We start from the raw sequence: 26,924 nt of genomic DNA, 5'->3' as shown, positions 1-26,924 counted from the left end.
TTTAGGACACTCTGACTTTTAGGACACTCTGTATTCACATTCATTTGTTTCTGCTCAACAGTAAGCAACCACATTGGGTTAAATACTGTGTAGGTACTGTACAAATATATTTGCATAGTCATAATACCTGAATAAAATATGTAATTTATTTGGGGTGTGACATGAAAAGGTTGTCGCGTTAAGGTCTGCTTTTTATTTTGTGGTGTTTTAATACAACTTTAAACAATGCAAAATGAGTGGCTGAGATGTAACATGTGAAAAGCACCAATAAAACTGCTCTCCTACACAGCAAGTTACTTTTTTAACTCAACTCTGCTTACAAAATACTTTTAATGAAATAGAAACTACAAATGGGGCAAACAAGGTTAGTGTGCTCCTTAACCTAAACTATTGCTTCAAGTCTACAGTATAACGCCACCTGGAACTAATAAGCTGTGAGAAGAGGAGGAAAGAACCTGACTGTGAAGCTGGACGCAATCTAGTCCGTCACGGGTTCTGCTGTGCCGCTGACGGCGAGGCCATCTCGAAGGCTGGCTAGCACGTGGCTGGCTTCCAGGAGCTCCCTGTGGAGCTTGGCGCACATCTCCAGCACATCGGTCAACTCCAGCAGCTTCACATGCATCTCACCGCTATTCTCTTCGTAGACCTTGTACAAGTCCTGCTTCATTTGCTGGCATGCCTCGGTCACCTTTAGCAGGCCACAGGGGCAGGGGTCTCATCAGGTTTGCAGGTCAACTACAAAAGCTGTGGACATTTATTATTATTATTTAAGAAAGCAAATGTCTACCTTGTCCACAAGACTCTGCTGAAAGCGTTCAATTTCTTTCTGGTCACTGGTGCGGCGGTCGTGAATCTTCTCTACCAGTTCCTGCACTCTTCTACTGATGTCATTGGAGCTGCAAGCACAACTGCAATCAGAATGGGGACTCAACTACAGGTGTCTTTCATCTCTGGCTCCAACGAGGCTAAATGCACGGCAGATCTTTTTCGTGGAAGGTGAGAGCATCACAACTTTTATGAAAAGGATTCCATAGATATAATTAAATGAATAAGCTGTTGCTGAATTCTGCCTGGTAAAAAAAAACAACTTTAAAAATGCAGCTCTTTTTAACAGCAGAGCAGACAGCGGACTTGAAGTTCTACATTTCATTGATATACACTACCAGTCAAATGTTGTTGTTTTTTTTTAATGAAATTCATTCAGTTCGGCGGCACGGTGTTTGACTGGTTAGCATGTCCGCCTCACAGTGCAGAGGTCGTGGGTTTACGGGTACACAATTCAAATTACAAAAGCAACGGTAATTGTGCAATCAGCCTGTACAGTGAAATTATTCAAGATTTTTGATTTATTCAAGTAGCCACCTTTGGCAGATATAACAGGTGAACACAACTGTAATTTTATCTACAAATGTTTAATTACTCTTCAGAAAGTCCTTCTCTATTCTATACTAGCAATTGAAATGCTTGAACTGCAAAAAAAAACCTGCAGGGTCATTAACATTAGCGTACATGTAAAATAAACTGGTTAAAAAGATATCTGACGCATAAAAATGAATTGTGGGTTTTCATCCCCAATCATTGAGCGAAATATGTGGTATTGCTTTCATTTAATCTTCCTGTCCATAGGGGATAACCAATACTCACTACATATTTGAATAGCACTGCAAAATAGCGACCTCAGTAGATATAGGGCGATATACAGTGGCTATAGAGTGCGATTCTGTACACAGAGTATTTTTCATTTGGCTTCAGTCCACTATAAGAATCCCAATAAAATGATTGGGGACTAGTGAATGAGTGAACGGTTCCCAACACGGCCAAAGAGAGTGGAGCTGAAAGGTGCCCGCCAGTACCTGGAAGTCTCTTCAATGTCATTCCTGCTCAAACTGGCCTCTGGTTCTTTGACCTGCAGTTACCAAAGACAGTGACTGTACAGCTCCGAAAATATGAAACCAGCAGCACTATTGTGTTCTAACATTTACAGTACAAATCAACAATGTCTACCAAGTTTTAATACTGATACTTTTAGAAAAATACACACGAAAAATGTAACATGATAATCTACCATTCGTGGGTCCTCATCACATCCTTTGTTCTGGCTGGAATGTGAGGCGGGTGCTTCTTCAAAGAAAAAGTCCATTCTGTTTCCTTAGACTGTAGTGGTCCTTTGGCGTTCAGACAAAGAAAGTACGAAATAATGTTTCTGGGATATCCGATGCTAACTGACGATATATGCTATACTAGCTCCAGCTTTAGCTTCAAACGTGTACTCTTGAAAGTACACGTTGTACGTGGAAATATACAATATGTACGATTAATCTATAAAGAAATTACATAAATTAAATATTATCACTCAAGAGCTACTACATACGTGTTTATAATGCCAGTCAGTGAATGCAAAACTATTCCTTGGGTGCTAGCTACTAATGCACACTCTTCAGCTGATTTCGTTGTAACACATTTTTAACGAATCATATGGGGGGCCACATTGGGAAAAAAAGTAAAGGGACAAAAAACGTTATTCCTGATCCTAACACAATGCACAATGCTGCTCGTGTTACTGAATGTATTTATTTATTTATTTACTTATCTATTTATTTATTTTTACACTGTCAGAATTGCTTCCATAGACGTTTTCGTGTACAACGACGCTGTTGCCACAGTCCTCAACTCTGCCCTCCATTCTAAAAGATCCCAATTGCGCTTTCTTGTCTGTAGATGGCAATGTTTGCCACAGTTTTGTGTGGGTAAAGACTGATTCTCACATAAAACTAATTTTGCTCCCATTGCCTCAAAATGAAAATGAAATGGAGTTTCGCACCTGTTTCACACTGTACACTACGTCAGCTTTCAAATGGAAACCTTTATGGAAAATCCGACGTGAAAAAAAAACAAAAACAAAAAAAATTGAACAATTTCAATTTATGGCATTTATTAATTTTTTTTAAGAGATTATATTGATTTTGGATGAAATCAGTGATTTTGATGGGTTGAGTGGCATTGAGTTTCTCACCTATTTCACAACTTTAATGAGACCCTGTATCTGACTGGCAAAAGAAAATATGACTTTGGTTCCAAATGTCTGGAGAACAATTTAAACCAGAGATGTTACGATATTCAAATGTCACGATACGATAATATCCCGTTCTGAACCTCGCGATACGATGATTATCGCGGTATTGTGGGGATGTTGTCGTTGTATAAAAGCTCACAATACTGCATAAAAGCTCACGATATTGTAAAAAAAAAAAAAGAGAGAGAGATTTTTAAAAAATCACAACATTCTTTTTTTTTCCCCATAATAACAGTATTCACAAAGAAATAGATGACTGACAATGATCGGACATCTAATATTGATGCACTTACTTGCTAATACACATTGTGAATCTGGTCAATTTGTGGAGGAAGTCAAATGTTATGTTCCCCTTTATCTGGCGGTTAGCGTGGGTCTTATCCATCCATTATAGGTGGCAAAAATTTGCATCAAATTGATTTGCACTAAGGGGTCACTGATGGTGTAGTGGTACACACACCTGAGTTGTGAGTGGGCAGTGTGGGATCGATTCCCACTCAGTGATGGTGTCTGTGTGTGCCCTGCTACTGACTGGCGACCAGTTCGGGGTCTGCCTTTTGCCCATTGTCAGATGGGAAAGGCTCCAGCACCTCCCCGCAACCCTATACAGGATAAGTGGTTTGGAAGATGATGATAAACTGCACTAATAAACTAACCCTAACCAGAGGGTGCTGAAACTAAACAAATGGATTTTCTTCTTTAGTATCCTGACACCAGGACGACGATATATTGGGGCAATTTTAATATCGCGATATCACAATATTGTGACATCCCTAATTTAAACATATCATTGTTTCATGATATCCATGTCAAAACAAAAAAGTGATACAATAGTATTATGATTATTTTCCTACTATTTCTGTGAGTCTCACAGTATAGACACATTCTTTTTGTCTGTGGTGGATAAAATGGGCTAATCTGTGTGGTCTGGAACGAAGAGGGGTTTGCTGATTGGAAGTCTAATCCCGTCTTTCCTCTCCCACTTGTTCGCTCTTTGTATATGTGTGCGTGTGTGCGTGTGCGTGTGCGTGCGTGTTAGTGTGGGGGTATATTTGTGTGTGAAATGTGCATGCGTGTGAATGTGTGCGTGTGTGTGTGTTTGTTTTGTGTTAGTGCTTGCGTGCGTGTGTGTTTTACAGCCTGCAGTCTGGATTATTCTAGTGTAGAGGACGCATGGGGCAGAGACACAGTAGAACTGATGTCTTTTCTTTTTGGTGCAGGGTGAAGTAATAATGAGAAAACATTATGAAATAATATCTCAACTTCCAACAGATGCCAAAACCTATTCTGGAAAGGTGGGTTTCATTTCTTTTTCCTGTACTTTAACCTTGACTAAAAATCTTAACCCCACCCCACCAAAAAACACATCCACCCATAGGTGGGCATGCATCACCTGCAAGATTAGTTAGGAATTTGTTGAAGTAACTTCGACACCTCTGGGACTCTCTGGGAATATGGACAGCTTTGACAATACAGAAGAAGACGTGAGACATTCCTTCCAGTATTTGATACAGAATGTGGATCCACTGTATGAGGAGTACAAGCCTCCTTCAAGGGACATCATCCAGCTACCAAAATCTGTTTTTTACGTGTTTGTTGCCGCTGTGGTTGTGGTCACCGTGGCTTACGCTATTGTGGGCCATCTAATCAAAGACCTCCTGCTGGATATCACAGGTAATATGCCTCACTCAGACTCAAAATGTTCTCATAACGACATCCAGTTCTGTCTCAATATAAACATCAAGCACCTCATAAGGCTCCTTGCTGGACTCCAACCTAACGGTTTGTGCCTGTCACAAAATGTTTTTTCCCCCCAAGATGGAAGAAGCAAAAATCAAGGGTACAAAAGTGCTATTTTATAGGTTACCCTCTCAGTACAGTATATGACACCTTTAGCCTGAGTAGATCCGGGCAATTATTATTATTATAAGTATATTGTTAATTTGCCAGACTTCTGCGCAGGCCACGCAGGTTTAATTAGTGATGGTGTGAATATGAATGGTTGTTTTTCTTTACCTGTAAAAGTGCCAAAAGGTGCCAAAAGCAGAAGGACTCACACTCTGCACATTAGAAGACTGTAATAAAAGTAAAGTAGAAGTACTATTTATTCAGTACTATTTATTCAGATGCTTTACTTGAGTAAAAATGTACAGCTGCTGAAAGTTAATTAAAGAGGAAGTTAACCCCCCAAAAATTCTTTACAAAAATATGTTCGATGAACCTCCACTAGTCAAAACACAGCATTCTGATTAATATTGCGTTTGTGGAAAAAGAGTTAAACAGCTAAATCCAACCGTTTTTAAGCAATTTCAAGGGGGGCGGCCACTTTGCCACTTTTTTGTCAACTGAAAATCACATCACAGTTGCTCAGAACTCAGGGAACGACCAATCACGGCTCACTTGTTTTCTGAAGCTAAGCATGATTGGTCGTTACTTGAGCTCTGAGAAACTGTGATGTCATTTTCAGTTGGCTAAAAAGTGGCAAAATGGCTGCCCCCTGACATGAACAATAATGGGTGGATTTTACTGCTTAACTCATATTCCACAAACGCAATATTAATCAGAATGCCGTGTTTTGACTAGTGGGGTCGCACAGAACATATTATTGTAAAGAACAACTTTGCAACTTTGGGTTGACCTTCCCTTTAAAGGGGAAGTCAACGCAAACATATTTTTTTCAAGAATATGTTTTATGCAAGCCCACCAGTTGAAACAGGGCATTCTGATAAATATTGCGTTTGTGGAATAAGTGTTAATCCACTCGTTTTTTTAGCCATCTCTGGGGGCGGCCATTTTGTCTTCTGTCGACTGAAAATGACATCACAACTGCTCACAACGACCAATCACGGCTCAGATTCAGAGAACAGGTCAGCTGTGATTGGTCGTTGTAAGTAGTTGTGATGTCATTTTCAGTCGACAGAAGACAAAATGGCCACCCCAGAGATGGCTAAAAGCAAGTGCATTTTGCTACTTATCTTATATTCCACAAACGCAAAATTAATCAGAATGCCGTGTTTCAACTAGTGGGCCTGCTGGGAACATATTCTTGAAAAAAATATGCTTGGGTTGACTTCCGCTCTAAGTACTTTGTGCAAAAGTAAAAATTATTTTTTTTACTGTCAAATTAAGGTATATACCTATACATATTTTCTGCACACTAAATTGTTTATGTCTTTTATTAATTTGCATGGTGCCTAAACTGACTATAGGAAAAACATTACAGGGCACAACTTTGCTGCGAGCTACATTTTGAGGATAGTGGACTAAACTGATGAAGGGTCCTGAATGACTGTAACAAAATAACATAACAAAAATGTGGCAAAATCAGACCATTTTTTAAATAAGGCCATAGATGAGGAATATCACGCCTATCTGAATCTTTTGCTGCATTAGTCCTCAAGATCCCAATAAACCACTCAATCAAAATATTAACCGCAGATTATTTCACATCTGTCTACTCATGTCTGTTTCACATTATCTGGATCTGTTTCACAATCTCCATGGAGATTGAAAAAAAAACCAAGAATATTGTGACAAGGAGGAAGTAAATAGTACAGATAATTGATTTGAAATTTAGGGACTAAAAGTTCAAGGAAAGAGAAATACTCATGTACATGTACCCGAATAATCTGCCCAAGTACAGTAACAAAGTATTTGTACGTAATTATTTCCAACTATGTACAGTATATCGCTGGCATCTGGCCAAAACCTCATAAGGCACATTTTGGTGAATTTCACATTTTTTCAATAATCTATACTATTGGTCACTCCACATGTGTGGCTGTTATTTTTCCACATTATTGACCAATCTAAAGTGTTGAAAAAGGCTTGCTCTCTTTCACGATGCAATGCTAATGGTTGAGCAAACTTGCCGTTTTTGGGTCTCCTGAAAAGTGACTATTTTGCAGGTACAAGGTTTTGGCCCGACGCCAGCAATATACTGTATACCTTGTGGTTGACTAAAGATCAGTCCTGGTTGCCTTCTGCAGCTCCACTGTTTAATATTGCGTGCTATCCATGGTTGTCATTCATCCCCTGCCATTTGTCATTCGCCCGCAGACTGTTTGCTGGGTCCAATCGACGAGGACGTAAAAAAAGATGGCGTGACAGAGGGGGTCAGCCCACTCCAAATGCCCCCTGGCCTCGGCCACTCACACCCCAATGCCTTCCACGTGTGGGACCAGGATGACGTCATCATCCCCATGACACCCTCTTCAGAGACGCCATTGACCAGCCCGTTGATGGGGGTCATACCATACATACCCTCCTTCTTACCCACCAACCTTTCCAGTGGTAACCCATCCTATAATCAGCCAATCCCAAAGGAGAGTGATGCATGAAGGAATGTCTTTCCAGCCTTTTCTTCCATGCTGGAGCCTCTTTGTGAATGTGATTTACAACTGGAGGGTTGGGACCAAAAACTGGGACGTTTTGAATTTTGAATTTAGGGGACAGTTTAAAATGCTTAATGTAAATGTAAAAAAGCTTAACGTCACTTCATGTCAGAAAATGGTGATCAATCGTCAAAATTGATGTGGGCATCTGTTCTTATGCCCACTTCACCCTCTGAAATTATTATGATCTCCTCAGTATTTTTGATTTTATGGACATTAAGCATTTTCCTCCTTATTGTCCATAAAAATTCTAAATATTGCTGAGATCCTTCTAATTATTGTAGCAATAGAGATGTCCACATACATTTTGTTCAAGATTGATCTCTGTGTTTCTGACATCAAGTGATCTTAAGCTTTTTCTATGGAGAGGAAAACACCTAACAGCCAAGAGATCCAAAGTATTGGGGCGATTTTTGTAATATTTTCAGGGGTTGAAGTGGGTATGAGTAGAGATGTGCACATAGATTTTGGTAATGATTGATGTCAGTTTTTGGGCATTAAGTGATGTTAAGATTTTTTTATAATGAATTCCTATTGGGAGGAAAAGGCTAATGGCCATAAAATCCAAAATATTGGGGTGATTGTTCTAATATTTTCAAAGGTTGAAGTGAGCATGAGTAGAAATGCGCATATACATTTTGGCGATGACTGATCACGTTTTTTGGACATTAAGTGGTGTTAGCTTTTTTACATTAAGCGTTATATACTGCCCCGATTTTTCTGCTACAGTACAGAGGTGTACCATTTCTTATCAAGTGTCAGAGGCTATTTTCAAACAAAACCTGTCCTTTATTTTCCGTAACATCTATAAAAGTGGGACTTCACTATGCAACAAAAGGAAAATGCGGGTCTCAGAATGACAAGAGTAGCGAAACACTGCTTTATTGCATTTAAGTGGTGATAGCATGTTAGCTCCTTGCAAACCTTATCAAGTCATGAGCCTGGAAATACAAGAGACGCTGAGGATTTATTCTTTTTTTTCTAAGGACCATATTGGCACCTTATTGTGTTCCGCCGAGGATAGAGTGGATTCAACGCTGCTTCTCTGTCGACCGGAAAGATTTTTCACAGAGAACAAGTCACCGTTTAATTTAGATCATTTTTCTAATGCTTTCTCAACATTGGCTATAAATGGTATCGCTCCCATTTTGAAACAGTTGTGACATTCATTGTTATGGATTCAATGTCATGCAACGGTTTACAGTTGTTTTATTAAGAATCCAGCCATTTTCTACACTGCTTATTGTGAGCGGGAACTGAACCCAGCACAGCCTGCACCGAAGTCAAGCGAGTGATGAACCACTACACCGTCCATTAGTGACTATTAAATGTTTAAAGTAAATATACAGTATCATAAACAACTGACGGGGTATAATACATTTGGGAGAAATTAGGAAATAAGTGACTCTATGAATAACGCCCCTTGTTAATGAGCAGAATGGCCTTGTTCGGGCGGAGTCACACGAGGGACCGATTCCAAATCCTCCATTGGAAATCATTGTACTTTCATTGTTTATAACGTCCAAAAACGGCGATCAATTGGCACCAAAATTTATGTGGACATTTCTACTAATGCCCACTTCAACATATCAAAAGGAGTAACCTCTCCGTGGCTGATTTATATGAGAATGAGGAAATGTGGAAGTCATGTATGACCATGCACCTCTAGTTTTTTAGTGGACACAGCCAGGGACGGCCTTCCCATGCAGATTTTTTATCATAGAATTTTAGCCAAGTCAGCAGTGCTTGATGCAACATTTGTTTGGATATAATCTCTGATTATAATCAACAGAGCATTTTTTATGATTACACAAAATCTGGTTCTTCTACCTGTCCAATAAAGGTAAAAAAAAAAAAAGCACATCTAAAGATAAAGTTTGCCCATGTTGGGTATTTGTATGGTGGAGAGAGCTCATTATGAAAACGAATTAAATATACTTTCTGGACAAGTCTTGGTTAAGTTTTGGCATCGTTTGAATTTGGATGATTCTGGTTCCGTTTCCGGTTGTGTTATTCGATTCCGGCTCCAGCTCACCGTCCAGATCCATCCCGTGTATGATGGGGTGATTATTAGGGTCCCCCCTATCCTCCTCCATTTAACACACTGTAATTTCCTGGGCTCTGCAGATTGCATTTACGTTGTTGATGTTTAATTTGCGTATACGTATGATTTGCCGAAATGGCACGTTCCAATGCGGCCACACTCTCGGCTGTGCAGTCAGCCTCGCTGGAACTTTTCGTTCGCTGTTCGATGAGGGCTTTTGTCACTCTCAAGCCGCTTCACTCAGGCAGAAGGGAGCTGCAAGGAAAAAGCAGAGGCACCGTTCGCGACTGCTTGCGAGGCGACATGAAGACAGGCTCATCTTCACCTCCACACACTGGGCAGACAGTAAGGAGCTAATGTTGTTGTGCTAACACCTTTTGTTTTAACGGCCTGAAGCTAGTTGTTGCTAAACTTCCGCTGTCCCAATCCCACCTTTAACCGGGGAGAGAACCGGGGGGCTCCAATCTGCCTGCTGCTGCTGCAAGCCGCATCTCTCTCCCTCCTGAGACACGAGTTTAGCGTTGCTAAATGTCCGAAATATAACCAGTCGGGGTTCGTGTGCGTATTCATGCTCTTGTCCGCTTCAGCTTGTGAAAGTGGAGGAGCAATCGCCATGGTATTTTTGATTTTGTGGAGGTGATCATGATGAGATCACGTTTTATGTCAATAAATCCAAACTATTGTGCAGAACACTTTTATACTTTCACAGGTTGAAGTGGACAAGAGTAGTAATGTGCATTTGCATTTTGGTGGCGATCGGTCGCCGTTTTAGACAACAGAACCGACAAAGCGAGCAATATTACCAAGCATGCCTTCCTCGCGTGACGTAGACCGCTGAGACCGAAGACATAATATAAGCCACGCCCCTTTTTGGGGCGTGGAAATTTGTCGTTAAAACTAATCACAAAAAATGACCTTAAATCACTACAGTCTTTTGAGGTGGGCATTTTAGTACTAATGTCGTTTTTACATGCAAACCTATTATATAAGTGCCAATGTTAAGCTCACCCAAGTGTCACTTTAAGATTGGTAGGCTGCTGTGTGTGCGTCCAGGTCGGAGTGGGTGGAGCCATGACCAGGAAGTTGCAATCGTGTGATGACTGATGCAGTTTCATGCCGCTACCCAGACTGCTCGACCTGATTTAACCTGTAATAGGATGGAATTAATTCAATTAGATGAGGTCAGCGCTGAACACAAGGTGACAAGGTGATACGTTTTATGGTAAAGTAGATTATGCCGATGAGGCAAAGGTGGAAGCGGTGGGAATGCTGCGATTGCTCTTCAAATAGCATTTATTTTGATCAATTATGGTTTATACCAGGTGTCTTCAACTAAGTCCGGTCCTCGGAGCCTCTATCCAGCCTGTTTTAGATGTTTCTTGAGCGTGAACACACCTGATTGTAATGAGCTATTGCTAAGGCTTGTGCAGATTTTGCTGATGATCTGATCATTTGAATAGGGTGCTCGAGCAGGGAAACAGAAAACAGGCTGGATAGAGGACCGGACTTGGGGACCCCTGGTGTATACTATGTATGTGGTGTAGGTGCTCCTAGCTCATAGGTCCCCTTGTCTTTTCTAATGGTACTTTATTTATTTATATTACCGGTACACATAAAGTTCATTTGATAAGATACAAAGACCACACAGATGCTGTGACATCACACATATACGATGACACCATACCGTCTTTTCCTATATTCACTTTTCTGTCGCATTTCATGAGTGGAATAAATAGTCACCAAGGTCACACTGCTCATGGCACCAACATGGGCGTCTACATTAAGTGAGGGATATAGAGATTAGGCAGAGAAGATTAGAAGAGCAGTTTAGCCTTAATACGGCACCTTTTTTATTACTTTTGAGCTGTGGAATTAAAACGTCGGAGGGCATTTGGAGATGATGCACCTCACACATTAGGGTTGCTTTGAGTAGTCTGTTTTCATTATTTTCAAGGACAGATACTGAAACTTGACCAAACATATCAGGTGACTGACTCGTTGCGGCAACCCCTGACAGAGAAAAACTACAAGTCATTTCTTTATAGGACAGACAAGAACCTTTGACTGGACCCCTTTCATCTTGTTTACTTGCAACTTGTATGCATTGCCTACTGTCTGTTATGTGTTTCATATTAACACGTTGCTATTGTGACACTAAATGAACCAGCTAGTAGTTGTTGTTTTTCTTTTCAAACACGATGTTAACAAGAAAATATAACACAAACGTGTTTGAGTAGTGCTGAGTAATGGCTTCTTAAGATTATGATCATCTATATATTTATATTATCCATCCATCCATCCATCCATCCATCCATCTATCTTCCAAACAGTTTATCCTGTTGAGGGTCGCTAAATTCGGGTGAAAGGCAGACTGGTTGACAGTCAAACACAGGTCCTGAACCCCCAACTATTTCTGATACATTCAATTGTGTACAATGGTGAGCCATCAGGGCCAGCAAGGCCTACAGCAGACCTACATTTACAATGTAAATTCTAAGACTTGTTCCATGAAACTGCGTTCATTTATTAAGTCTTCATTTCTTAGCATTTCTCTTGGCTGCGCTACTTGCAGTACATGTACAGTATAAAAGCTACAGGCCTCTGAAAATTAATTTTCCTCCATTCTGTTCGGCAGTGTGCCTAAACATTAAAGGTGCAAATATCAGTGATATCTGATTGTCTGAAAAATGGTTAACACGATTAAGTATCAAAATAATGACATAACCATAACATTTTTGACCAGTTCACGTAATCCCTGTGGCATATTACGTGCTGTGTTCATATTTGACCTCCTGGTCTATTGTGCTATAAAAATGCCGTATGGCGTCATCAACTATTGCCATAATTTAGATAGCACTCATACCCATGTCACGTTTATTCCTCCTTCAGGGAAGCAAAAAAAAAAAAGACGTTTATTGCAGGAGTGACTGGCAAATTCAGCCAACATTTGTGTGTGCAATGGTGTACAACCGTTTCGTTAGGGTTGCATAATGTACAAAAACCGTCATGGATCCTCACCAAAATATTTGTGCACATGTGTAGGCATGTGCTAATCATACTCTGAAAATAGAACGAAAGTCGCAATATTTCTAATTTAAAAGGAGCTGGCTCCCAAAGTTGCCTTCTTCACATGCAGGCAGCGGCTTATGACATGAATGAAAAATATATAAATAAAAAATATAAATAAACTTTCCTTTTTCCAGATGTGATTTGGCCACGAATATATGTCTGCACATATATTTTAGTGACAATCGATCACAGCTTGCTGACATAGAGCTTTTCAGAGAAGCGCATTGGAAGCTGTAAATGTCTTTTTTTGTCTTTCTCGAAGGAAGAACACGAAACCTTACAGTTAGGGTTGATATCTAAATTATGCCACTAAATTATGCCAAAACTTAACATACGGCATTTAAAAAAAATAGAAAAATAGACCAGGAATCAAGTCAAAAATTAACCGTCCAGTGTACAGCACGTCATACGTCACAGGGATTACATGAGCTGTTCAAAATGGCGGCGACACGGTCTGTTATTATTTTAATTCTTAATCGGCTTCAACATGTATTCAGGGAATCAGATTACATTGATATTTTCACTATGGTTTATACACACTGCATAATACACTCTAAAAACAGTTGAGTTAAAAATAACACAATTTTGGGTCAAAAATGGACCCAAATAGATCAATTTGACCCACCTTCTTGCGTTGTTTTGTACAGAACAGTTCAATTTAGGCGAGTTGTTTTCTACAAAACTACCCATTTTGTTGTTTTTTTCCTGCAAAAACAACCAGAAAGTAGTGGATTGGTTCATGTTTGACACGAATTGTGTTATTTTTAACCCAACTTTTTTATAACTGTATAATGAAGTAAAATCCGACATTTTGTACATTAGCAACCACCAACCCCCCCAACCCCCCTCTAGTGCTCCAGATATTGTATGTGGCACATGGTTGTGCGCTGGTAAATTGCACTTTTGTATATTATTGATCGATTAATCGTATAGGTGGTGGTTATAGGAGGTGGACTAAGTCAGGTAAGTCCCTACTGAAGGTCCAGGTACCAAATGTCCTGCCACTGATTATGTATCATTACATGTTTGCATAGTGCTTCTGCTATTTTACTGTTTTGAGCATATTCACGGGTATGCAGCCAAGGATTTAGCCCCTTGAAAAAAAAGAGTCCCCTGGGGGTACCTAAACTAAAAAATACAATTTCTGCCCTAGTCAAGGATTCTGAGAATGATCATCACCCCTTCCCTCCTTACAGCGTCGCTGCTTTATTAACACAACCTGTTGAGGTAGACCTACACAGAGATTTTGCTCCATGTATAAAGTGCATTGAGATAGTTTTTGGATTAAATCATCCTTGAATGGAGTTGATATCCAATAGTCAACATGTAGCAAACATTGTAAAGCAGACCCATAGTTGCAGCAGAGATGAATGCACGCAAGGAATGACGCGAGTTAAAAGTGTGTGCTCAACAGTGACTTTGACGAGGCATGTACTGTATAGTCGTGGCTTTACATCAGCGGGGGATTAAGTGATCCTCACCTGTCCATTAGTCACACTTGACAGCTTAACCTGATTTCTGGGTGACCTTGGCAGGCTTGTAACCACGCTGATCGGATTGTTCAGCAATCACTAAAACACGTGGAAGATACCGAAATATCAACATAACATTGCTACAGGTGAAATGAATCATTTTAGTCGATCTGTGAATTAAATAACTACAAATACTCAAATTCAAAGTCAAGAAAAGAAAGGGTAAAACACCTTGCACTGTAAATTATGCCTGTTGTCTCGTAGGGGAACAGCCATTGGTGGACTAAGTTTATCCTTTGTATCTCTGCCAATCTGTCAATCCTCATCTGGCATGCCATGTGGAGGCGAGCAGAGACCATGAAAGAGATTCTGGCCTTAGGCCATGTTCACACTGCTGGGTGTGATGCCCAATTTGGATTTTTTTGTTCAATCCGATCTTTTAGTCAACACACAACCCACTTTATGATAACTATTTAATAATCAAGTTTTACTGCTATTATATACTGTAGTACTCAACACTTTTGAGTGTCTATGTCAAACTGTTCAATGTTGCGTTTTGCTTCCTGGTACAATTACAGTGAGTAATTGAACAGTCCTCTTCATTATGCTGGTCATATTTTGGCATCATGAGACCAAAACGAATGCTAACAATGGATTAACAAGTAGCTCGACATTGCCATGTGTCAAACAGGATGTTTTCAGAGAGAAGTAGCCACTGAGTTTAGTATCGCAACATAGTCAGCAGGCTACAACAGAGAGCAACTGTAGGAGTCACAGAAAGGTATGGAAGTTGATGCCCTTCTAAATGTATTGCTCAATTCATAGATCATTTTTTTGTTAGCAAACAGCACGTTGTGCAAAACATACTGCAAGTACTGAACTCTTGGACATTTGCATTCAAAAGTTTAAAAGAGGTCAAATTCACTTGTAAAGGTTGATGTGCATTTTAAGTTACTCCTGAAAATTCACCCGAAAGGTGAATATCCCTGATTTTACATTATTGGGATATTTAAGACACAGTGACAAGATCAAGTTTTATTTTCACAATGAGTATTTTATTTTTACATAAAAGTGACACAATAGCCATTTTGCAAAGGGGGAGTGGTCTGTCCGCAAGTGTAACTATTAAGTCAACACCTACCTTCCGAGTATGACTGAAGTGCTGTAATAGTAATACTTTGAGACAAATACCAACACAGCAAACACATGGGTGCTAAACAAGGATTACTGCACACGTTTATCTCAATTTAGCATCTTATCATACATCAATTTAATTTGCACAAAACATACAACATAAATAACATAAGGAGGGAATAACAAACACTAAACTGTTTAACAAACTGAAAGTTGACGGAAAATTCTGGGACTGTCATTTACACTGACAGAACCATAAATGTACAAATAAAATGCTTCTCATTTCTCATTCTAGAACTTATACTGTATTAGAGTGAAATCGGGGAGGCGTCGAGGAGTGAGAGCTAAATCTGTTTACGTACCACGTGAAATGACATGCATATCTAGGTACATAGCAGATTAAGACCTGAATAATACTATAGTCTAGACAGAGAGCAGCTGGTTTATTTAGTCAGTCATAATTCATGCATGGATTTTTTTCTTGTGTTTGCATGGCTTCTAATTGCAAATTCCACTATCAAATACTCACCTTATTAGCTGGCACAGGTTAACCTACCATTATCCTGCACTTCCTTCACCAGAAAGCACATGACAAGTAATGCGAGTCATATTTTTCAGTTTTTTTCACGAACAACACTGACAGGAGACTTAAATTGTTTTACATTGAAAACAGTTCAGCAGCTGTAATCAGTCACAATGTTTATTAATAGAGAACCCTTGCAGCCTTAGCGCAAGGCCATTTGTTTCAGATAATTTCAGGGTTCCCTCACCTCTTCAGATCTAGAGCCCCTACAAAACATTGATTCCTTCATTACAATTTGAATTAAAAAGGTTTTACATTTAAAAAAAAAGATTGAAAGCATGCTAAATTTGGATGCAAGCTCCTTTGTCATCTATTTGACATTCCTTGGTGAGAGCACTGCGCGATAGAGAGAGGTGCCTCTAGCCTGGTAGTAGGTGAGCATCATCTTGTTCTTTGTGACTTCTGCATGAACAAAGCCACCCAGCGTGGACACCTGGCCAGTGAAAAACTTGACGGAACCTTTGGGGACATGGTTCCAGTGGCGGATATCCGGATCCAGGAAGTTTCCAGCGCCGCTTACTATGTAGCCCACTGCAGACTCCTCAATGTACTGCAACAGAGGTGATGGGTTTGAGATCAAGAATGTCATGTCAATTCATTTTACAGGCATTACCTGTAGGTTGTGGTCATGGCCACAGAAGTAAGCAGTGGCGTTGTATTTGAGCAGCAGGGGGCGAACACTCTTCAGGAGACAATCAGTGGGCCCGTGCTCGGACACTGACCACACCGGGTAGTGACCGGCCACTAGGAGAAAATCGGCCTTGGACAGAGCCATCCTCTTCTCCAGCCACGCCAGCTGGCGGTGGGCATCCACTACACTCAAGGGGCCCTTGAGCTCCCCATCCACAAAGTCGAGAGAATTCCCACACAGCATCACGGTGTCCAGCATGATGATGGTCAGTATCTTGTCCGTGTTAGGGATGCGGAAGTCCAGCTCATAGTAATAGGAAGGGAAGTTCCTAATCAACAACAACAACAAAAACAGCAAACCTTACAACCACCAACCACTTCAACTTCAAACCAATAACATTGCTGTTATAGTAACACTACTGTATTCCAAAATAAAGTTTCCAGTAGGAATAGTGCATGTGAGGGGTGTGGATCGAGACGCGTGACAGGGGGGTGGGGTGCATTCAATCGAGCTGGGAAACGTGGGTGCTGCTGCTATCCACACAGACATTACAAGTCTACATTAACCTATTTTCTACACATGGACTTTTCAGTCTACTAGCACCCTCTATTGGTGGACCACTGATACTGAAGTCAATGATTTCTTGCCTGCTGGTCGCCACAGCGATGTTTGGCACTGTTTTTACAACCGGATGCCCTTCTTAGCGCAACCCATCCATTTTTGTCAGAGTCCGTGCGAAACTTCCTACCGGAGGCGGGTTTGACAGCCTGGTTTACCAAAATATCCTACCCGTGTGAAACTTCCTACCGGAGACAATTTTGACAGCCGAAATACTACCATGCGCTTTCAGCTTGTTTTGTTTAGACGCACTCAGGTAGAACTTTAAAAAATATATGTTTACATGATGGCGCAAGAAGGTAGGACGTCCTGACAATTGAATGAGTCAATTGAGTCTGGTATACTGTACATAGACTGCGTGGTGAATGTGAATGTGGTCAACAGATCAACAGCTCAAATGCCACTAAAAGAAAACACACAATGCTTAAAACCTATAACGGAAAACGCACGCTAAAAGCATTTTTGAGGCAATGAAAAAGTCAAATAATACTCAATAAAAATTAAAATAGCAACAGAACGTACGTCAGGTAGGACAAAAAGTTACTAGCAGGCCAGCGCAATGCACGTCCCTGCTTCCAGCAGTTGGTTTACTTACTCGCGGGCGCCCAGGTGCGCAGCTTGTCAGTGCGAAGACCAAAAGAGTCAAAATTAAATAATTAAAAAAAAAAAACAGCAATTTTTAAATAAATTATTTTTGATGAATAAGAGACAAATATAAAATATGGCCATTAAATTGCCAAATAATGTAATATTGTTATGAGATAATTCTAGTTCTTAATTAATATTATTTTGTATTCATTTTCAATTGTGATTTAACTGGGGAAGTTGAGGGGCGGGGCAAAAGGAAGTAGCGAGAGTGTTTGTGTGCATTCGAACATGAAAGCTGACGGTTGATTATGACCAACGATAATGTTTTGAAAGAAAAGAGTTTGTTGAGTGCCCACTACTCATCCATGTTCCTTCATCCTATCTAAGGCAGCTCCATTAACAACAGTGACTACTGTGGGAGTGCCATGTGTACCTTCCTAATGTTACAGTGCCTTGCATTCCTTGAAATATAAGTGTACTTTCGTAATACGACCGTTGTTATTGTTTAATGAACACTTTCGCCTACTGCGCTACTGTATTTGAATGTCCATCCATCCATCCATTATCTATACCGCTTATCCTCACAAGGGTCGCGGGGCGTGCTGGAGCCTACCCCAGCTGTCTTCGGGCAGTAGGTGGGTTGCCAGCCAATCGCAGGGCACACAAAGACAAACATCCACACTCACAATCACACCTAGGGGCAATTTAGAGAGTCCAATCAACTTACCATGCATGCCTTTGGAATGTGGGAGGAAACCAGAGTACCCGGAGAAAACCCACGCAGGCACGGCCTCTGAACTGTCAGGCGGACGTCCTAACCAGTTGTCCACCGTGCCGCCCTGTATTTGAATGTTTATCGTCAAATCTTTGCTTGGTTTAAAAAGTTTGAGAACCACTGGGATAATTTATTTCTAAAAAGATGAATTGGTGACAGCCCTATATTAAAATCTTGCAAACCGTTTTGAAACGGCAAACTCCCCCTTTAAATGTATAGATATAAAAATGTAAAAAGCTTTGGCTTCATTTAAAGTAAATCAATCATTTATGTAATTAGATAAATAATTATACAGTTTAATTCACCGTTTTTGGAAATAAAATCTCAATGGGCCTGATTAACTCATTCAATCCCAAAGACATATTTCTATGTCTTTTCACAGTCCAGCTATTCAATCCCAGGAATTTATTTATATTTTTTCCAAACATTAGGGTAAAAATGGGTCTGAAAAATGTTTGGTACTGAATGAGTTAAAGAACATAATTGTTTGGGGCCCTCGGGCCAACAACATACCTTGTTTCACCAAAGCAAACAGATTTCAATTTATAGAGAGAAAACAACAACACCACCTGATGACAAATATAAAGTTATTAATGTAAAAATGTTATTTATGCCTGTAGTTTTCTCCATTCCACTGAGTGTTTTGTATTATTTATCTTTTAAATATAATAATAAAATACAAAGACAGCTGGGATAGGCTCCAGCACGCCTGTGACCCTTGTGAGGATAAGCGGTTCAGATAATGGATGGATACTCAAGTCAAACAAAAACAAAATGCATGAACATGTTAAGAATATTGATAGATGGTCTATGATTAATTTATAGATACATTTATTAATATTCCCTCCTATTGTTTAAACTGCAGTGGTTTACATTTACATTGAAAAATTAATATACACTCATGTACTTAGTGCGAATCGGATTCATTGTTTTCCCCATGGAGCATCTTTAATTGAACCTTATGTAACTTGCCAGGCAAAACGTTCCATCAGTAAAGAATATTCTGTTGTACTGCATTAGTGCATCTCCTAGACCTTAGTTCACATTTTATTATGGAGATGCAAATGTTTCGTATTGTCTTTTGACAGCAATGGAATAGGGCTTCAATGTTAAAACAAAGGACATCGGACAGCGGGCTAAAGTACAGTATACTGTAGTTTTACGTCATTATGAATCAAAAGTTTTATACACACCGATTTTATACACAATGCTGAGGGTGCAAAGGGATGGAACATTTCTGTTGGATTTACCGGTATATAAATTTTACATTGCGAGCCTTGCTATTCAGTTGGACACTTTGTACTGGAATTTGTGACAATTAAATTGACATTTCAGTCAATTTCACATGATGTAACATACAATGAACATTTTGTTTTGTCAAAGCATACCAATGAAAGATAATTTGCTTCCTTGGCTGATTTTTTTCCCCACATAGCTACTGTCGTATGATCAATGAAATAAATACCAGTAGTTCAGATTCTGCTGCAAAAGTTCTTTTAGAAAAAACAAAACAAAACAAAACAAAAAACACCTGAAATTTCACACATTTTTGAGTTTCATTCTTTGCTGCATATTTTCAAAGGACCATTAAGCCTTTAAAGCGGAAGTCAACCCAAACATATTTTTTTCAACAATTTGTTCTACGCAAGTCCACTAGTTGAAACAAGGCATTGATGATGAGGCATGATAAATATTGCGTTTGTGGAATAAGAGTTAACCCATTAAAGCCTGAAGTCCCTCGCGAGACATCTTTCAAAACCTACGGTCGTCTTTGGAGTCACCCTTGAAAACCTGACATTTTCGCCACCTACAAAATAATTAATATCTCAGCCCCTGCAGCAGATAGAAACATAATTTTTAAAAAACAATTGAGAGCTTAAACGTGTGACTTTCACACAGGCCCGAGTTTATTCATCTTTACTGTTTCAATCGAAGATGCAAGTGAAGCACTATTTTTAATTTGTTAAAAAAAATCGAGTGGTAATTACCATGCAGTGTTCTCTCAAAAAGACGTTGAAATCGTCACTGTCCACGAACATATCTTAACCATACATCACGTTTGGATGGTTTTCGCCGCTTTAGAGTCTGCGAGCGTGTCGTCTATATCGCTGCCGTGACTTATATCAGAGTCCACGCGATCGACTATGCCTCCGTTACTCCTCTAAAACATTTCAGATATCCTCCAACAACTCACGACACCGTCACATGTATATTCTGATGCATTTCATTGGCTAAGAGACCGAGAATTGGATTAAAAAAAGAAAATGACGTATATGCTCTACCGTCTTTAAAAGGAGAAGCACACAACAGCGCTCTCGGCTTTAGTGGTAGAAACGCGGTTATGCGCTTCCGTACTTAATGGGTTAATTCACCAGTTTTTAGCCATCTCCGGGGCGGCCATTTTGTCACTTCTGTCGACTGAAAATGACATCACAACTGCTCAGGGCTCAGGTAACGACCAATCACGGCTGACCTGTTTTCTGAAACTGAGCCGTGGATTTTGCTGCTTAACTCATATTCCACAAACGCAATATTAATCAGAATGCCGTGTTTCAACTGGTAACATATTCTTGAAAAAAAATGTGCTTGGGTTGATTTCCCTTTTTAAGATCACTGAACATTTGTAGCCTAAATTAAGACAGATCCATTTTCTTACCATCTTGCAGATTTCTTTGAATAGTCAATCTGGGCTTTGACATTCCCTGCATGGTCATGATTGCCAGCTAGAACGTACCAGGGGACATTGAGGGACTTTCCTGTGTACACAGCCTCAAAGGTGTCCTGTTTTTTTTCAATTCAGATGACAACCAGTCAGAACCACCAACTCTTTAGAAATGTTTTTTTAAATACCGTAAACAGTTGTCAGAGCATTAGATGTCTGCTGGGCTGACCTTAAATCTTGGCGAATCCACTCTGTCCACACCTTTAAAGTAGAAGTTATCACCAAGGGCCAGTACAAAGTCGGCTCCCATCTGCTCTGCTACTTTATTCATCTCGGAAGCAGTGGCCCTTTGTACCATAGTCATATAAGGGGGGTAAGGCACACCTCCCCAGTCTCCCAATGCCAGGAACTTAATGGAGGTCCTGTTAGCTGTCAGGGAAAACACATCTTATCAAGAACTTTAAAAAGTGTCTGTGACAGTGAGGCAATACTTAACTTACCATGACCCCCACTCAGGTCTTGGAGGGTAGTGGGATAGCAGTAGGCTGCTGGAATTGCAGCAAGCACAAAGGCAACCAAAATCAGTGTCATCTTGTAAATATAAAAAAAAGAAAGAAAAAAAACAAAGAAAAATCAGATCATCGTTGAGCAGCAGGCTAAATCAGGTCATCAAGCTAAGAGCGAAACGTGTTACCACACGCACAAACAAAACTCAAAACAGGAACAAAAAAGGTGCGCCAGAGAAGTTTCTCAAGCTTACTGGGCACGCCTACTCTTCCTGTACCCTCCCACTGTGCCTGCAACGACATGATAACTATTCTGCCTGACGGTGCCTTGTGATTGTTAGCAGGCCAACCTTGAAACATGTTTCAGCTGATCGGCTAATGACAATCGTTTTGAAGCAATGAGGTTAGAAGGTCACATATTTTCTGTCTATTCAAGCACATTGCCTGACTTAAGCACAAACTTGCGTGCGAAGAGCGGGTCAAGTTAGGGAGCAGATCAAATCACTCACAGCTGATAAGTGGCGTGGATAACCTCAGGACGGGACCCTTTGTCCTGCGCTGATCTCATGCTTGCTTCTCCTTTTTATCAGCTGGGCCACGCCACAGGGGCATGACCATTGCTCACACATCGACTGTCTGACTGAAAGCAGTCTGGGGATTGCAGACTGACCTAGACCTTGTGATTTACAACGGTTATTATTGTAGGATGTCTGTCCTGACCTCAATATTTCCACTTCTCTATTTGACCTTCTTTCTTTTTGCCAATTTTAGTTGTTGTGACACGAGAAGCAGAATTTGGACCCGGAAGCAGACAGGACTCCGAAGTGGCAAAGTAATAAAAGTTTATTTATACAACAAAACAAAGTATCAACAGAGCGCAGGGAAAACTAGACATTCTGACATGTCATTGAGCAAATTGAGTTTAATAACTGATAGACATAAGGCCACGCTAAGCACGGCGCCAGGATTTTTTCTCTCCCGAGGCTAAGGGTGGGGCTTGACCTCTATGTCGGGGTCTGAGAAAAAAAACGATTTGCATGACTTCACTTCCTTGAGAGGTTCACTCTTTTTTTTTTATTAAAGTATAATACACACTAGTGATGCGTGGTGTAGACATCAATATAGGTATGAATATGCTCAAAGGTAGAGATTAGGACCCTATCGTAAACACTGAGAACACTGTGACAGAAATGCCCAAATTGTACGGCCGCTTCATTTTGCTGTTTTCCCTTTCTTATTGGGGAATGCTTGCTGCGCACTATTTTGATTCCTCTGGACTTAGGAGCAGGCGCTGGTGCTTCTTCAGGAGTTGGATCGGGTGCATTTTTCCAATCACCCTCTTCTTCTTTACCCCCCCCCCCCCCCCGTGAGACTGGGAAATTTTGGGTGGAAATGTGGGTCTTTCTTTTATTACAAAGCTATCTATTGCTGAGCTGGACTGCGAGCTAATTGTCGTTTTTGGTGCACTCTGAATAGCCGAACGACAAATTTGAGCAATGCTCCAACTTTCCCAGCAGTCGCAGTCCCTGAAGCAAGTTAATAACATACTTTAAGACAACTTGGCGTGATCGTCCAAACCTATGCTGCTCGAAAACCAAGGAACAGTTCAGCAGGAATCTGCCACAAGATCCTACCTCCCCAACGGAATGTTGGGTTCCCGGTGAAAAGGCAAAGCAGTAGCAAGTGCACTCACTCCCTCCCTGATTGGAGGTGAGGAAATCTTCAGGAGAGCACTGGGCTTCAACTGGGCGGCCATTGAGTTGACGTGGCGGAAAGGTTCCGAAAAGTGTCCATAACCTCCCGTGCGCGTACAGTGACATAAGAAGCGGAATTTGGACCCAGAAGCAGACATGACACGGGGGTGACCAAGTAAAAGTCTTTATAAGCAGAAATACAAAGTGACAACAGAGAGTAGGGCATGGAAGAAAACTACTTAGCAACTCAAGCGTAAATACTGTAAGACATCAGGCCACGACTCACCTTTTGTGACAAAATAAAGTTAAGTATTTGACAACATAAAGGGCCCAAACATACCAGTAGTCAAAACAGCTGTACTTCCATCTTTTTGAACTTAGGAATTACAGATGATGCTGTCCCTAGTATCAAACTCAAAGGCCAGAGATAGCCCGCCATATCATCATTTGTGGCCCATTAAAGCTAATAGTGCGTATGCTTCCTGTTTTTTGGTAAGTGGGTTTTTGATCTCTTCATTTTTGGCAGACAAGCCCTTTTTCATGACTTGAGTTAAAATTCAATTTGTGGTTAACTAATACATACACACATACATACAGTACAGTATATACTGTACATGTATGTATATTTACATACCGGTACAAACAGAAAAAAGAAATATGTTTTTAATTATGCTTTTATTAGTTTTTTGTGGCCAGTACATCACTTTGATGTCAACTTTTGTTGTCTTTTAAATGTGCTACATAAATAAAGTGGTATGGTATACGCTATAGAGTATCTCATAAAAGCGAATACACCCCTCACATTTCAACAATTATATATTTTCATAGGACGACACTTTGACACAATGAAAAGTAGTCAGTGTAAAGCATACCGGTATATGACAGTGTAAATGTATCGTTCCCTTAAATTAAGTCAAAATGTACCCATCAATAGCTATGGCCCTGGCTACAAAAGTTACTACACCCTAGGGCTGTTCGATTTTGCCTAATAAGAAAATCCCGATTATTTTCTCTCAAACCCGATTTTATGATTACAATTTCTTTGTAAAATAAAAAATGAAAAATAAAGTATTTTGAATGTCTTTTATTTAAACTTAATTTTTCTTTCTTTGAACTCAAAATTCCAGTCAATTCCACTTAATATACACAGAACGATCCATTGGGATTAACATCATTTTACTTGGTTCAATTCTATTCCAGGCAATTTCCAAATTTCAATCCTGGGCTCCTAGCTCACCATCGACCTGACCAATTCCGTCAATTGAGCATACGCTCCACTTCACTTCCTCACTCACTCGGCAGTCGGCCCAGATTGTCGGCTCCTGCAGCAAACAATCCCCCACGTGTGTCACTTTCTCCTTAGCCTGCGAACAATCGCTTCCGCATTCAAGCATTAATAAGCAATTGGATTAAACGCGCTACTCACGTGAGCGCATGACAAACACGGAAGTAACCACCGGAAAACAGAGATCTTAATACGAAGTGAAGAGTAACAGAAAGTACAAATACGAAGACAATGTACAAACAGAACACAGTACAGAAAGTACAACTGGGCTAGATACAACCAAAAATAACAAAATTGAATGTGCCGATTTGAACGTTTTTAACATAGTTTTATCCAGAACATTCGGTTACGGTTCAAAATCGCTTAATCGAGCAGACCTACTACACTCGTAAGTAAAAAGGCCCAAAGTGTCAATATTTTGTGTGGCCACCATTATTTTCCAGTTTAGCTAATTTAATTATCTCTCTTGAGCAGGGTTCACTAGAGCTTCACAGGTTGCACTGAAATGTTCTTCTGCTCGTTCATGACGACATCACAGAGCTGGCAGTCTGTCACCTTTACCCTCTTTAGCAAAGCAGCAGTCATCTTGGAGCTGTGTTTGGAATCATTATGTTGGAATAATGCCCTGCAGGCCAGTTTTCGGAGAGAGGGGATCATGCTCCGCTTCAATATGTCACCGTACATGTTGGCATTCATGGTTCCCTCGTTGGACTGTCGTTCACCAATGGCGGCAGCACTCATGCAGCCCCAGACCATGACATTCCCACCACCACGCTTGACTGTAGGCAAGACATACTTGTCTTTGTACTCCTCACCTGATTGCCGCCACACACGCTTGACACCATCGGAAGCAAATATGTTTATCTTGGTCTCATCAGACCACAGGACATGGCCCCACTAATCCGGGTGTGCCCAAGTCCGGTCCTCAAGAGCCTCTATCCAGCCTGTTTTAGGTGTATACAATATCTATTCCAACACACCTGATTCAAATAATCAGCTCATTACTAAGGTTTGCAAAAGCCTAATAACAATCCTGATGAAGCCCCACCACTCTCTGCAGCAATGCTGGCAGCACCCATAGATTATTTTCTAAAGACAACCTCTGGATGTGGCGCTGAGGACGTGCACTCCACTTTTTTAGGCAACCATATCGAGGCCTGTTCTGAGTGGAACCTGTTCTGTTAATCCATCAAGGACGGGAGCGCATAACCACGTTTCTACCACTAGAGCCGGGAGCGCTGTTCAGTCTTTCTACCTTTAAAGATGGGAGAGCCATTTAATCCAATTCTCCATCCGTCTCTTAGCCAATTTAATGCATCAGAATATACACATGACGGTGTTGCGTGACCGCGGAGGATGACACGGATTTATTTCGAGCCGTAGGCTAATGGCGGACGCCATCGATTGCCGGGAGCTCTGAAATAAGTAAGAGCAGTGATATATAGACGACGCGCTTGTTTACTTTGAACCAGTGGAACCTGTCGAACGTGATATGATATGGTTTGCAGACAATGATGATATTGAGATCTTTGTAACAGAATAGAGGATGGTAATTAATTACCACTCCATTTTTAAAAAATTGAAATAGTGCTTCTCTTGCACTGACACGTTATTTTTACATCTTTGATTGAAACGTAATTTATTATTTACTAGTAAATAATAAAATCTGCCAGTGTTAAAGCCACGTGTCTAAACTTTCTAGTTCTTTTGGAATTATGTTTCTGTCTGCTACAGGGGCTGGGATATTAATTATTTTGTAAGTTGAAGTTCTGGGAAAACTTCAGGTTTTCAAAGGTAATTCCAAAGGCGACCTTAGGTTTTGGGGAGCTGTTGAACCAGCTGCTTTAGGCCTTAATGGGTTAAGCCGCTAGATGGTCTTGCCCACTGTGCTGCTGCTCAGTTTCTTGGTGTTTGCAATCTTCTTATAATATATCATCTTTATGGTAAACAGGCTGTCACTTGTTTGGCTGTTCTATCTTCAGTACTCAAAGCGCTTCACACTGTACTTCATTTACCTACTGATGATGCAACATCAGGACCAAGTGGGGGTTCAGTATCTTGCTCGAGGATACTTTGACATGGTCACATTGGCCGGGGATCGAACTCACAACATTTGGGTTGGGAGATGACCACTCTACCACTGAGCCATGCCGCCCGTGGGCATGGTTGGTATGTAGAGCAACTGTTTTGTTTTTTAAAATATCTTCAGTGGGTTCTTTTCCATCAGGTGCCATGTTGAACTTTCAGTAACTGATAAGTCTGTGTGAAAGCTGTAATATCAAATTTAACCCACCTGCTCCGGTGCTTCGTATTCACACCTGAAACCTTGTAACATTAACTGCTTTATACTTTGACCGGGCGGACGCCATTGCAGCAAAACACGCGCAGTTCGCCTG

At 40.5% G+C, this 26,924-nt stretch overlaps 3 protein-coding genes across 4 annotated transcripts; 1 reads left to right on the top strand and 2 right to left on the bottom strand.

Moving 5' to 3' along the window:
• Nucleotides 1–124: 124 nt before the first annotated feature.
• On the bottom strand, nucleotides 125–2,557 carry syce2 (synaptonemal complex central element protein 2). 2 transcript variants are annotated; one of them, XM_086033210.1, is made up of 5 exons: nucleotides 2,372–2,557; nucleotides 2,066–2,165; nucleotides 1,854–1,906; nucleotides 788–896; nucleotides 125–688 (listed from the first exon to the last, which is right to left on the bottom strand). In XM_086033210.1, exons 2-5 carry the CDS (start codon nucleotides 2,138–2,140, stop codon nucleotides 479–481), a joined length of 447 nt encoding a protein of 148 aa, XP_085889336.1. In that variant the 5' UTR covers nucleotides 2,141–2,165; nucleotides 2,372–2,557; the 3' UTR covers nucleotides 125–478. The 2 variants fall into 2 exon arrangements, with proteins under 2 accessions (XP_085889336.1, XP_085889335.1); XM_086033209.1 differs by having other exon boundaries at nucleotides 2,066–2,479.
• Nucleotides 2,558–4,125: 1,568 nt separating this feature from the next.
• Nucleotides 4,126–9,416, top strand: LOC147145772 (uncharacterized). The gene is made up of 3 exons (XM_086034708.1): nucleotides 4,126–4,368; nucleotides 4,452–4,747; nucleotides 7,133–9,416. Exons 2-3 carry the CDS (start codon nucleotides 4,528–4,530, stop codon nucleotides 7,411–7,413), a joined length of 501 nt encoding a protein of 166 aa, XP_085890834.1. The 5' UTR covers nucleotides 4,126–4,368; nucleotides 4,452–4,527; the 3' UTR covers nucleotides 7,414–9,416.
• A 5,855-nt stretch (nucleotides 9,417–15,271) lies between these two features.
• acp5a (acid phosphatase 5a, tartrate resistant) lies at nucleotides 15,272–21,789 on the bottom strand. Its single transcript, XM_086034531.1, has 5 exons — nucleotides 21,544–21,789; nucleotides 21,273–21,472; nucleotides 21,038–21,162; nucleotides 16,383–16,728; nucleotides 15,272–16,319 (listed from the first exon to the last, which is right to left on the bottom strand). Exons 1-5 carry the CDS (start codon nucleotides 21,632–21,634, stop codon nucleotides 16,080–16,082), a joined length of 1,002 nt encoding a protein of 333 aa, XP_085890657.1. The 5' UTR covers nucleotides 21,635–21,789; the 3' UTR covers nucleotides 15,272–16,079.
• Between the last annotated feature and the right edge of the window lie 5,135 nt (nucleotides 21,790–26,924).

This window comes from Filicampus tigris, chromosome 6 (genome assembly GCF_054856515.1).
Source record: "Filicampus tigris isolate MCC_2025a chromosome 6, RoL_Ftig_1.0, whole genome shotgun sequence".
NCBI classification, from domain to species: Eukaryota; Metazoa; Chordata; class Actinopteri; order Syngnathiformes; family Syngnathidae; genus Filicampus; species Filicampus tigris.
Note: the sequence above shows the minus strand (reverse complement) of the source record. Positions and strands in the feature narration are given on the sequence as shown.